This window comes from Sabethes cyaneus, chromosome 1 (assembly GCF_943734655.1).
Source record: "Sabethes cyaneus chromosome 1, idSabCyanKW18_F2, whole genome shotgun sequence".
Lineage (NCBI taxonomy): Eukaryota > Metazoa > Arthropoda > Insecta > Diptera > Culicidae > Sabethes > Sabethes cyaneus.
Window position 1 is genome coordinate 69,724,326 of NC_071353.1, and position 12,531 is coordinate 69,736,856.

Genomic DNA, 12,531 nt, shown 5'->3' on the forward strand with positions numbered 1-12,531 from the left:
TCTCCATTATACCAATTTGTCCAATATCTATTGCGGTATATTTTATAGCATTGAGTTGTTCCATACCTGTTTGTACGTAACCAAGACATTGCACTGTTAGCATCGACAAATTCAATATTTTGTCCCTTCTTATGATAGCTGCATTTGAAAATGTTTGCTTCATACTACTTCATGCTATGCTTCATCATGCCTTGCAGAAATTTTTACGAGTCCTACGCAAATTCATACTTTAATGATACACTAGAATCTCGTTTTACGTCCGTTCATTTTACGTGATTTCGTTTTACGTCACTTTTTTACGTCCAAAATTTGAATTAACGTCCTCTCGTTTTACGTCCAAAATTTGAATTAACGTCCACTTTTTTTACGTCCAAAATTTGAATTAACGTCCTCTCGTTTTACGTCCGAAATTTGAATTAACGTCCTCTCGTTTTACGTCCAAAATTTGAATTAACGTCTTCGGGAAGGTTACTTAAATAACTGCCGCCTTCAAAATGGTATGGAAAATAGCGCAGAATTGACTCACTACGTGGCGCTAGCGTATATGTAGCATTCTTATACAAGCTGTATCTTGCGCTGCTGACTATCTAGGAAGTTGCGGTCTACGGGAAGGTTACTTAAATGACTGCCGCCTTCAAGATGGTATGGAAAATGGCGCAGAATTGACTCACTACGTGGCGCTAGCGTATATGCAGCATTCTTATACAAGCTGTATCTTGCGCTGCTGACTATCTAGAAAGTTGCGGTCTTCGGGAAGGTTACTTAAATGACTGCCGCCTTCAAGATGGTATGGAAAATAGTGCAGAATTGACTCACTACGTGGCGCTAGCGTATATGTAGCATTCTTATACAAGCTGTATCTTGCGCTGCTGACTATCTAGAAAGTTGTGGTCTTCGGGAAGGTTACTTAAATGGCTGACGCCTTCAAGATGGTATGGAAAATAGTGCAGAATTGACTCACTACGTGGCGCTAGCGTATATGTAGCATTCTTATACAAACTGTATCTTGCGCTGCTGACTATCTAGAAAGTTGTGGTCTTCGGGAAGGTTACTTAAATGGCTGACGCCTTCAAGATGGTATAGAAAATGGCGCAGAATTGTCTCACTTGGTGGCGCTAGTGTATAGCGCTGCTGACTATCTAGAAAGTTGTGGTCTTCGGAAAAGTTGTTCAAATGACTGTCACCTCGGAGATGACATGGAAAATAGTTTAGTTTATTCGCAATATGCGGTGCTAGTATATACGCGACGTCTTTTTATTCGCTATATTTCATGATCCGTGTTACCTAAGATATTACTTTCTTCGGGAATGTTGTTTGAGTCATAGCAGCTTTCCAGATATTATAGAAAATAGTACAGAATCGTATAGCCACGTGGTACTACCGTATATGTAACATTCTTGTACTTGTATAAGTTTATTCAAATGACTGTCAAATTCAAGATAGTATAGAAAATAGTTCACAATCTTCTCATCGGTCGGTGCTAGTGATACGTTTTGTACGTCATATATCATATACGTCATATACAGGTAACCTATGATATTACTTTTTTCGGAAAAGTTGTTTGAATAGTAGCAGGATCGCAGATACTAACATATACTAGGACAGGATCTTCGTGATGCGCCAATAATTATTATATATTGTTTATAAATTAAATAACGGATTTTAACCATTTGTCATTCATCGTAATCTATGCCTATAACGTTGAATTTCTGTCTGTCTGTCTGTATGTTCCTCATGGACTTAGAAACTACTGAACCAATTGGCGTAAAAATTTGGGCGTTTTTGGGGCCGGGGTCTTATGATGGTTAGTAACCCGTCCCCCTCTAAGAGGGAAGCTCCTATACAAATGAAACAGAAATTTCTGTATAACTCGAGAACTAAGGCCATTGCAAATTATTTTTAAAGTTTTTGTAGCGCCCCCCCCCCTTTCTTTGAAATCGGCTTGAAACATCGGGGTTTTTAAACTTTGTATCTCGGATAAATTCAACGGTTTCTTCCGCGGAGAGGGGGGGGGGACTAATAGAGTATCTCATCGCGAAATGCAAATCACTGCTTTTCCCAGTGTTGTCGAATGTTCTGTTTTGTAGTTTGCAGTGCATCGGTTACTGGAATCGGGTGGTCTTCTGGGGGTAGGTTTCTTGTATCGTTTGCGAGTCGATCGGCTTCCTCGTTGATTTGATATTTGTTAAAAGTTCATGTAAATAAACCAGCCAAATTTGTCATTTAGTAGCTAAATGACATCATCGTGATTTCAAGATTTCAGTCCAAAAACGCATGATATCATGAGTAAGATTCCACTTATCAGAAAATATATTGATAATTCTAAGCTGAAAGATTCTTGGTTCCACTATTTCACGAGCAAGACAAGGCGGCCTGGCGAAGGGTTAACATGTACATTCCAGAACCTTTGTTCACCAACTTCTATCCCTACCTCCACGTGGTGCCGGCTGACGTACGCAACCTTGGTTGTCGTACGCTAGCAGGGAAGGGGGTACAGTGGCTCCCACAGTGGCGCAAGATACAGCTTGTATAAGAATGCTACATATACACTACTGCCACAAAGTGAGGCAATTCTGCGCTATTTTCCATACCATTTTGAAAGCGTCAGTCATTTAAGTAACCTTCCCGAAGACCACAACTTTCTAGATAGTCAGCAGCGCAAGATACAGCTTGTATAAGAATGCTACATATACGCTAGCGCCACGTAGTGAGTCAATTCTGCGCTATTTTCCATACCATTTTGAAGGCGGCAGTCATTTAAGTAACCTTCCCGAAGACCACAACTTTCTAGATAGTCAGCAGCGCTAGATATAGCTTGTATAAGAATGCTACATATACGCTAGCGCCACGTAGTGAGTCAATTCTGCGCTATTTTCCATACCATCTTGAAGGCGGCAGTCATTTAAGTAACCTTCCCGAAGACCACAACTTTCTAGATTCATTTAAGTAACCTTCCCGAAGACCACAACTTTCTAGATAGTCAGCAGCGCAAGATACAGCTTGTATAAGAATGCTACATATACGCTAGCGTCACGTAGTGAGTCAATTCTGCGCCATTTTCCATACCATTTTGAAGGCGGCAGTCATTTAAGTAACCTTCCTGAAGACCACAACTTTCTAGATAGTCAGCAGCGCAAGTTACAGCTTGTATAAGAATGCTACATATACGCTAGCGCCACGTAGTGAGTCAATTCTGCGCTATTTTCCATACCATTTTGAAGACGGCAGTCATTTAAGTAACCTTCCTGAAGACCACAACTTTCTAGATAGTCAGCAGCGCAAGATACAGCTTGTATAAGAATGCTACATATACGCTAGCGCCACGTAGTGAGTCAATTCTGCGCTATTTTCCATACCATTTTGAAGGCGGCAGTCGTTTAAGTAACCTTCCTGAAGACCACAACTTTCTAGATAGTCAGCAGCGCAAGATACAGCTTGTATAAGAATGCTACATATACGCTAGCGCCACGTAGTGAGTCAATTCTGCGCTATTTTCCATACCATTTTGAAGGCGGCAGTCATTTAAGTAACCTTCCCGAAGATCGCAACTTTCTAGATAGTCAACAGCGCAAGATACAGCTTGTATAAGAATGCTATATATACGCTAGCGCCACGTAGTGAGGCAATTCTATAATACATACAATCCGACGAAAAGCCCTTGATCTGCTAAACAACTATGTCGAAGACACCAACGTTCTATACGGTCAGGATCAGGAGTTATTCCAATTATTGACGTCCGTTTTTTACGTCCAAAACTTGAATTAACGTCCTCTCGTTTTACGTCCAAAATTTGAATTAACGTCCTCTCGTTTTACGTCCGAAATTTGAATTAACGTCCACTTTTTTTACGACCGATTTGATTTACGTCCCCCCAATAGTGGACGTAAAACGAGATTTGAGTGTAATTATCCTGTACTTATCAATTATATTGAAAATATGCTTGTAAAGCAAGGAAGGGTGCAGTGGGGAGGCAATAATGAGAAACTAATGGTTCAAATTGCTAAATTGCAAACATGTGTGGGACACGCAGAAAATAACCACGCTAATAATTTCCGCGTAAGAGTCTAAATAGGTATCCGCAATATTTTGTATAACTTCACTGATCTCGCTAACTGTGTTAGCTTTACCCTTTGCAGTGTTAGTTTATTACACAAGAAGATAACTTGAAAAGACTCTTCCTAATACCTTAGTTAATTTCACGGCATGTGTTTTCAGAATAGTTGGAGAAATTAAACTTTGTTCAGTCTATGATTGTCGTCAGTTACATATTTCGAAGTTGACCGTTTCTGCGAACGCTTTGGTCAATTGATCGATGTTACTGATGGTACAGTTTCCAATATTTGATGCTTTTATTCTCGAACTTTCGATTTCGACTATTGTCTTTTTCGAACTTCGGACAACACAGTGATGTTGAACGAGTTAGAACCCTCTAATATATGAACTTTATGGGCAAACTCTATCGCGGTGGGCGTACAACACCACCCATCGCCTTTCTCGGGATTTATTACTAAAACGCTTATGGAATTGATTCGAGATCTTCAGCAATGTTATACAGCATTCTAATTCACATCTTTAGAAAAAGTTATACACTGTAAAAAATTATGTTTGGTGACAATATAAAAAACCCGAATTAATCCACCTAGCGGCGTGACCTAGCCTTTCTACTGCCACAATAATCATTATTTAATTTCTCAGGAACTTAATTGTAGATGTATAGATGTTATATTAGACTATATTTTTAAATATCCGTTCCGTATTCCTCAAAATCCTTATTTGCCAGTAAAATTCACAACGTATTCTGTAGAATAATTATATTTTCTTTCCTTGGGTGCGTAAATACATGTAAGCGTCATTTATGTTACTTGATGAACACCTTATTTAGTTTTATAATATTTATAGAAAAATAATGTAAACACAAAAGATAATTTTTACAGACTTGAATGAATATGTATAGAAAATTATAAATTAACCCTCTAACGGGTCTACAGACGGCCTTAACTTTCGGGCTTCAGAGCCACATACGAAACTTGTTTTGAATTGACAATATGAAGTATTTGTTCATAGCAGATTTTTTGATATTTTGATATTAATACCATGCATTCAAAAGTTAGCATCTTTGAAAAACAAGAGTTCAGAAAAATTATTATTATATTTCGCTTTTGAAGAAAAAGGATATCTACAACAAAATGATTGATCTCAAAATTTTACTATTGGTTTGCTTGGCTTTAATTTTGCAATATATCTGAATTAGAAAAAAATTACTGAATAGAGAATTAGATATGAAAACGAGAAATTGAACTTTTTCTTAGCTAGCGCTCCTTCAGATAATTATTTTTGCATGAAAATCAAAACTTAAGCTTCTTTTGAATGTACTTTCATGAAAAGATAGTCATTAGCTTGATCGCATCGTTTTTACAATGTTAGAGGGTTAGGAAAACAAGATGAGGTCGAAAAATAGTGCCAAAGCTGCGCCATAAACATGCTTGAGAATGGGAAATACGATCGATATGATTCCCAGTGCTTGTCTTTTTGTGATTTATTTATTAAAACATGATACATGACATAAGACATCTGTCCTTTGAAATATCACTAACGAAAACAAATCTTACAAAATTTCTACCGTGCAACGTTTACTTCCTATTTTTCATATAACATTTCTAAGCTCTAGTATCTATTGATTGAAAAGAGCATCTATTGATGCGCAGAATTTGTTTGGAATTTGTACAAATTTATTTGGAAAAATCAACTCACTAGTATTTTTGATTCTATACACCACTATACCTATTGTACAAGAAAAGCAAAAAGCGAAGAAAAGCAGTTTATTTAAGCATAAACTGCTTTTCTTCGCTTTTTGCTTTTCTTGTACAATTGTGAGTAACAGCAAGTGAAGAAAATGACAATTGAAATCTGAAATCAAAGAAAAGAAAAAACTTTTCGATTGAATCCCACTATTTAAGGGGGCATAGTACTTTTTACACCATATTTTTTGCCTTATTTCAAATATTTTTTTCTCGATAACGCGAAAAGCGAATCGATTCGAGTTTTTTGCATTCAAAACATTGCACTTTATACTAATATTTACAATTTTGTTTGCATATGTGAACCTCTTCCCCTCTCCCCTACGGCTCCTTGAACATGATCATTCGAAAAAAACATGATTTACGGTACCAAGGATTGGCGCTGGGGGGCTTATCCGAATTGAAAAATTCCAAAACGACATGAAGGTATATTAAATTATCTCGTGTTTGACCCATCCTTTTTTTAAAATTCGAACGCATAACAAAATGGCGGACATTCAAACATAAAAGTAACGTTTTTAGTCGAAAAAATTGACTTTAAACATTTCTAAAAAATACAAAAATTGTAATATCAAAAAAAGGATGGGTCAAACACTACATAATTTTGCTGGCTTTAAAACGAAAAAAGAATCATGAGAATTGCTTGAGCCGTTCTTGAGATATTTATGGTACCGACTTTCAAAACCTGGTTTCGAGAAAAACAACGTTGAAGTTTTTATTCGCTGTGTAATCGCTCCCGACATGCGCGGTACAAATAGCTGTAACTTTGTTAATTTTTGGAATTCATCGAAATGACTTGAAACACGCATGGTCAAAATGTTAATCTCTCGAAATAATCAATAAAAAAAATTTCGATTTTTTTAAATTGAAAAAGTACTATGCCCCCTTAATATTTATTTGCAACAGATACGTAGTTCGCCTACGACGTGCAGGCTTCATCAGTGTCTTATTTCAAAGCGTATACGTATCTGTCGCGAATAAATATTAAATAGTGAAATTTAGTCGGTAAAAGTTTTATCTTTTCTTTAATTTCAAATTTCGTATTCCACTAAGAGGCTTCAAAAACTTCAGACAATTGACATGTTTCTCACTTTTCTTGAATTTCATGGCAAATTTTAAAATTGCAAATTGTCATCACATACATACATACATACATACACACATACATACATACATACATACATATATACATACATACATACATACATACATACATACATACATACATACATACACACATACATCACACACATCTCATACATTCAATACAATCAACATTTGATTGATATGTTTTGATTTCACACGTTTTAACGGTTTAATGTACGGTGCTTAAGTGTTAAGGTTTGAATAACTTTTGAATGAAGCGTCCGATTTTAAATAACTCGGTTTCGTTTGATAGATATCAGCAGTAATTTTCAAATAATCATAAAATGTGTGATATTTTTCATTAAATTAATGCTTATATGTTACATAAATATGTTTTAAATACTATTTTTTCACATTTCTTTATGTAACTTTCAAACTACAAGTCCAATCGTCATGAAATTTGGAAGTTAAGGGTTTGCAAGGCTCCTCTTTCATATGCAATCAATTTTGTTCAAATCGGTTAAGAGACCTATGAGATAATGAAGTCCCATATTTTTCGTATTTTTATACATAACTTTTGAACTAAAAGTCCGATCAGTATGAAATTCAATAGCGACCTATGGGACACCTAGACCTTTCATTTGACACTAAGAACATTAAAATCGGTCCAGCCATCTCCGAGAAAAGTGAGTGAGATTAAAAGCGTCACATACACACACACACACATACACACACACACACACACACACACACATACATACACACACACAGAAAATGCTCAGTTTTCGAAACTGAGTCGAATGGTATATAACATTCGGCCCGCAGGACCTTATTTCCATTTCCGGTTTTCCAAGTGATTTCTATACCTTTATACTATATATTTATATAGTAGAAAGGCAAAACGTGAAATTTTCAAAATATTTTAACTTATTTGCCCTTCATTGGCCCGCAATGAGACTTTCATAAATAGTAGTATATATTGTTACCTTTAACATGTCAGAAAATAACAGTTTAAAAAATGCGCTTTTTTAGATATTTAACTTTTTAGTTTTATTTTCTTTTTTTTACCAACAAAAAAAATATTTTTTTACAGTACACATTCTTTTAGAAGGTAAATTTTATTATCTACAACTTTGCGGAAGACACCATTTCGATTAAACAACCCAGTAAACCATTTGGTTTGTATATCTCGATTGCAACTGAGGTATACGAAATCATATCTGAACGAAAAAGTATTTCACGCCATATAAGAACATATATGTACCAAAGTGGAGGCGATATACGTGCGAAAATTTTGACAACTATTTGTAATTCTATTTTGCGCAGTTTTTATAACACGCAACTAAATACTCCTGAATATATGATTAAGATATAATCAAATATTGCAATTGTCTATGCTGCTTTATAATTCACAGTCATGAATTGTATATGAAGACACGCACGACTGCAAAACAACTTACTGTTCACTTCGATTTGACATACTCTAATCATTATACAATTCCAATGTGAAATTGACATGAAAACGATTTATTGTGAACTTTCTATTACGATTTTGTGTTATCTGGGAAACCATTTTTCTAATACAAAATATTTAATTCATTAGATCCATATTTGGTTAGCACTTTCTGAAAAAGTCGAGATCTTAAAAAAATAACTGATATGATAAAATAACATCTTTTTTGAAAGAGAACATCTATGCAAAGTTCCAGTTAAATCAAAAATGACAAATTAAAAAAAATGTTATTTTTTCGACGTTTAGCATGGAATGCCTCAGAAGTCACATATTGGCTGCAACTGTGACACGCCAGAGCCACCATATTGACATCTCTATATCGAGCTGCAGTAAGTGACAGCGACTGAATGTCCCGGGCTCAATATTTGACAGCGGGCCCAAAACACTGTCGAGGCAGTCGATTGAAATGCAGCGACGAAGTGCTATCTCATTTTTGCTCACGCTATCATGTTGGCACCCAAAACATGGTTGCCTGCCAATAGGGTGGCCAGAGCAGAGAGAGATACCGAGATGGTAGAGCTACCGAAAAGAGACTTCACTGTCGTAAGAAACGCCAGTACTGGGATCGCGATCTTGCGGAGGCGGAGAATTGCTTCGAGAGGCACAATACGAGAAGCTTCTTTAATACACTCAACGGAATCAGGAACCAGACCGTGCCAACTCCTGCTATGTGCAACGACAACGAGGGGAACCAGATTACCGAAAGATTGGAGGTGGCTAGGTGTTGGAAACAACATTTTGATGCAGTGTTGAATGGTGAACAAGATGGAGCGGTCAACAGAAACAGGACAACGATTGAGGATGACAGACAAGTTGTGGATTCACCAACTTTGGACGAGATTAGAAAACGAGAGAGCTGGAAAACGGCTTAGCAGCCGAAAAGGACGCCATCCCCAGCAAACTTTTAATCGTCAGGAGCGAACGGCTGTATTGTTCAATCCATCAGGCTATACTAAAGGTATGGACTAAGGAGGAATTACCTACGGACCGTTGGGGTGAACCAACTACCGGTTGAAAGCCCCATTAAAAAGTAAATAAATAAATAAATAAATAAATAAATAAATAAATAAATAAATAACTACAGACTGGTTGGAAGGTCTCATGTGCCCTATTAAGAAAAAGAGCCATCGACTCGAATGCAGCAATTATAGAGGCATTACTCTCCTCAATTCTGCATACAAAATTCTCTGCCGCATCCTGTTTCTCAGACAAGAAATACTCTTACTCTCCCTACACTGAATGGTGCCAGACTAAGCTTCACCAATGCAGTTAAACATCCGGGTATTATCCTGGATCATAAACTGTACAGGACTACTCTCCTAGACTTTGCTGTCAAGAAAGTAACTACAGCCTTCTGGGCTTGCAGTTCACTGTTTGGCAAAACCGTAGCAGGAAACGTTGACGAATACCAGTGCGATTTTCGAGAGGGACGCTCCACGACGGACCAAAAGTTCACCTTGCGACAGATCCTCAGATAAATTCCGGGAATTCAACTTGCAGACTCACCATTGGTTTATGTAAATCAAGGCGGCGTACGATTCATTTAAACTGAGCTGAGGTAGATTACTCATGAGCATGGTTTTCCAACAAAACTAATTAGGCTGATACGTGCTACCCTTGACGGTTCAAAATCAAGCGTCCGGATGGTGGGTGAGATATCGGACTCGTGTGTCACGTTAGATGGTTTGAAGCAAGGACCGTCGAATTTGCTTTTCAGCATTGCATTGGAAGGCGTTATTCGAAGGGCAGGCATGCAGAGAAGCGGCACCATCATCACGAAATCTCTTATGCTCCTAGGGTTCGCGGACGACATCGATATCATCGATATCATCTTAAGGAGGAAGCTGAGAGGATAGGACTTATCATAAATTCTACCAAAACAAAGTATATGGTGGCTGGTAGAGAGCGCGATAGCCCTTCGGAAGTTGGAGCTGCGGTGGTGATAGATGGAGATAATTTTGAAGTGGTCGACGCCTCGACGGATTTGTTTATCTTGGTACGTTAGTGACATTTATCAAGGATGTGAGCCGTGAAGTCAAAAGGCGGATAGCGACTGCCAACAGGGCCTTCTACGGATTACATAGCCAGCTGACGTCCCGTAGCCTACAACTCCGCACAAAACTCGTGCTGTATAAGACGCTAATTATTCCGGTGTTGAAAGTTGAAAGAGAGCGACCGACGAGCTCTTGGCGTTTATGAGCGTAAGATCCTGCGATCAATTCTTGGCGGCATATTATACGAAGGAGTGTAGCGCAGACGCATGAATCATGAAATATACCAAGTATAAAAAGATGCGGATATTGTGAAGCGATTAAAACACGGTAGGCTACAATGGGCTGGCCACGTAGCAAGGATACCGGATGAGAGACCAGCGAAAACAGCCAACGACTTGGAGGCAGATCCCGTACCCGTTCGTTGGATGAGAGCTGTTGACTAGGATATTTTCCTGTATCTGATCTATAGTGATATCGCCCAGGTGTTTTGTGTATAACCTGCACTGCATTTATTTTTGCTATAATCGCTATTGAGTGAGCGATGAGCTTATTGAATTATATGCGTGCTTGTGTGCAATTGGGTACCCTTCCTTCAATGCTTTTCTCTACTTTGCCCACCTCGTTCCACATGACAGCGCTGTCCCCAATTATAGCCATTCCTGATGCAGATAACCAGTGCATTTTACTATAAGAGTCACTTTTGCACTATCAATAGGCCTTATCGGGATAATATAGAATTCAGCATGAAGGAAGGGTGATGAGGGGCCTGAGAATAAACCCATGCTAAAGTTACTTTGACATCGAATGGCCTGATTCTACTAAGATTCGAACCCATGACCATTCGCTTGTCAAAGCAGACTCGGTAACCTTGCGGCTACAGAGCCGCTCTTGTTGCCGAGGATGCTAGAGTAGGGATGTTTGGGGCGACTGGAGAGCGGTAGCCCAAGACCGAGAAATGTGGAGACTGCTCCTGAATTCGGCATGGATTCGATAAGTGGATTGTCGCTGAAAACGTAAGTAAGTAGTACCTAACACCCTGTATATTAGATAATGATACTAAATAAGTTAGATGTTGATAAAGAGCTCATAAAGGTTACATTATCTGCTGTTTAATATTTTTTAGTAGCTTAAGGGAAAATACCGCACCCTTAACATGCTTATTTTACTTTATTTCAGTCGCTTAAATGGAGGAAATGCAACATCATGGCGACGCAGTGTGTCCCGTGATCTCAGCTCGGATATTGATTCCATGTTTTCGCGGTCAGGAGCAACTCTTCCTAGAGGTGAATACCGCAGTTTCTTTGATTAGAATTTCAATTTGTTTTGAATTGATAGTTTATGTTGTAGTTTTTATTTTTTAGTCTTATTTTAACTTTTTGTTTTCATCTCATTTTACAACTGCAATAACATTTATTTTGAATCCTTTTCTGCTATTTTTATTTTTAAAGAAGGGAAACCTCGACTGAAGATTTACCTTTAATAATGCCCCTTCTCCAACTTAACTTAACTGAAGATGGCGTCTCTACACACACCTATTAACATGGATTTTGAAAATACTAGAACACATCGCTAACTTATAGAGCTGAAAATTTTGTTATGGAATGCTACACATTAGGCGTAAATACGATGGTTTGCTATTCAGAATACATACATATTACCGACTCTACAGAAAAATCCAGTACAACAGCATTACGACAATAACACTTTAAAAATATACTCTGTTTCATTTATAACGTTAGTATTTTTGAATACGTAGTTTCATGAATATTTATTGTACTGTAGACTTACCAATTCACGCACGAATAATATATTAGAAATAAATGCTTTTTATAAGTTGTGTTGCTATTGTTCATTTTTGTTTACGAATGAATGAATGTTTCATTTATGTATGTACCTAGTGTAACATTAAATAGATGTTTGGATTGATGATGAATTTGAGACATGATAGAGATCAATAAAAACATGCAATGTTTGTTGAAACGTAAAATATAGAGTCTTTTCTTCTATCAGTAAATGCAGTCAATACGTTCTTGTCGGGTTTTAGTTCTGTATCGATTCCATTGATTTGTTTTTATTCGCGTAGTCCCAATTAAGCCACAAATCACCTAATATACTCTCAATCCAAAATATTTGTTTAGTG

At 37.5% G+C, this 12,531-nt stretch overlaps 1 protein-coding gene across 1 annotated transcript in view; it reads left to right on the forward strand.

Moving 5' to 3' along the window:
- Window positions 1–12,302, forward strand: part of LOC128733161 (STE20-like serine/threonine-protein kinase) — a 75,396-nt gene extending 63,094 nt beyond the window's left edge. Inside the window, exons 11-12 of the mRNA XM_053826805.1 lie at window positions 11,568–11,674; window positions 11,840–12,302. Of these exons, the coding sequence (XP_053682780.1) occupies window positions 11,568–11,674; window positions 11,840–11,871 (139 nt within the window). The 3' untranslated portion in view covers window positions 11,872–12,302. The remainder of the gene's footprint in view (window positions 1–11,567; window positions 11,675–11,839) is intronic.
- The last annotated feature ends 229 nt before the right edge of the window (window positions 12,303–12,531 follow it).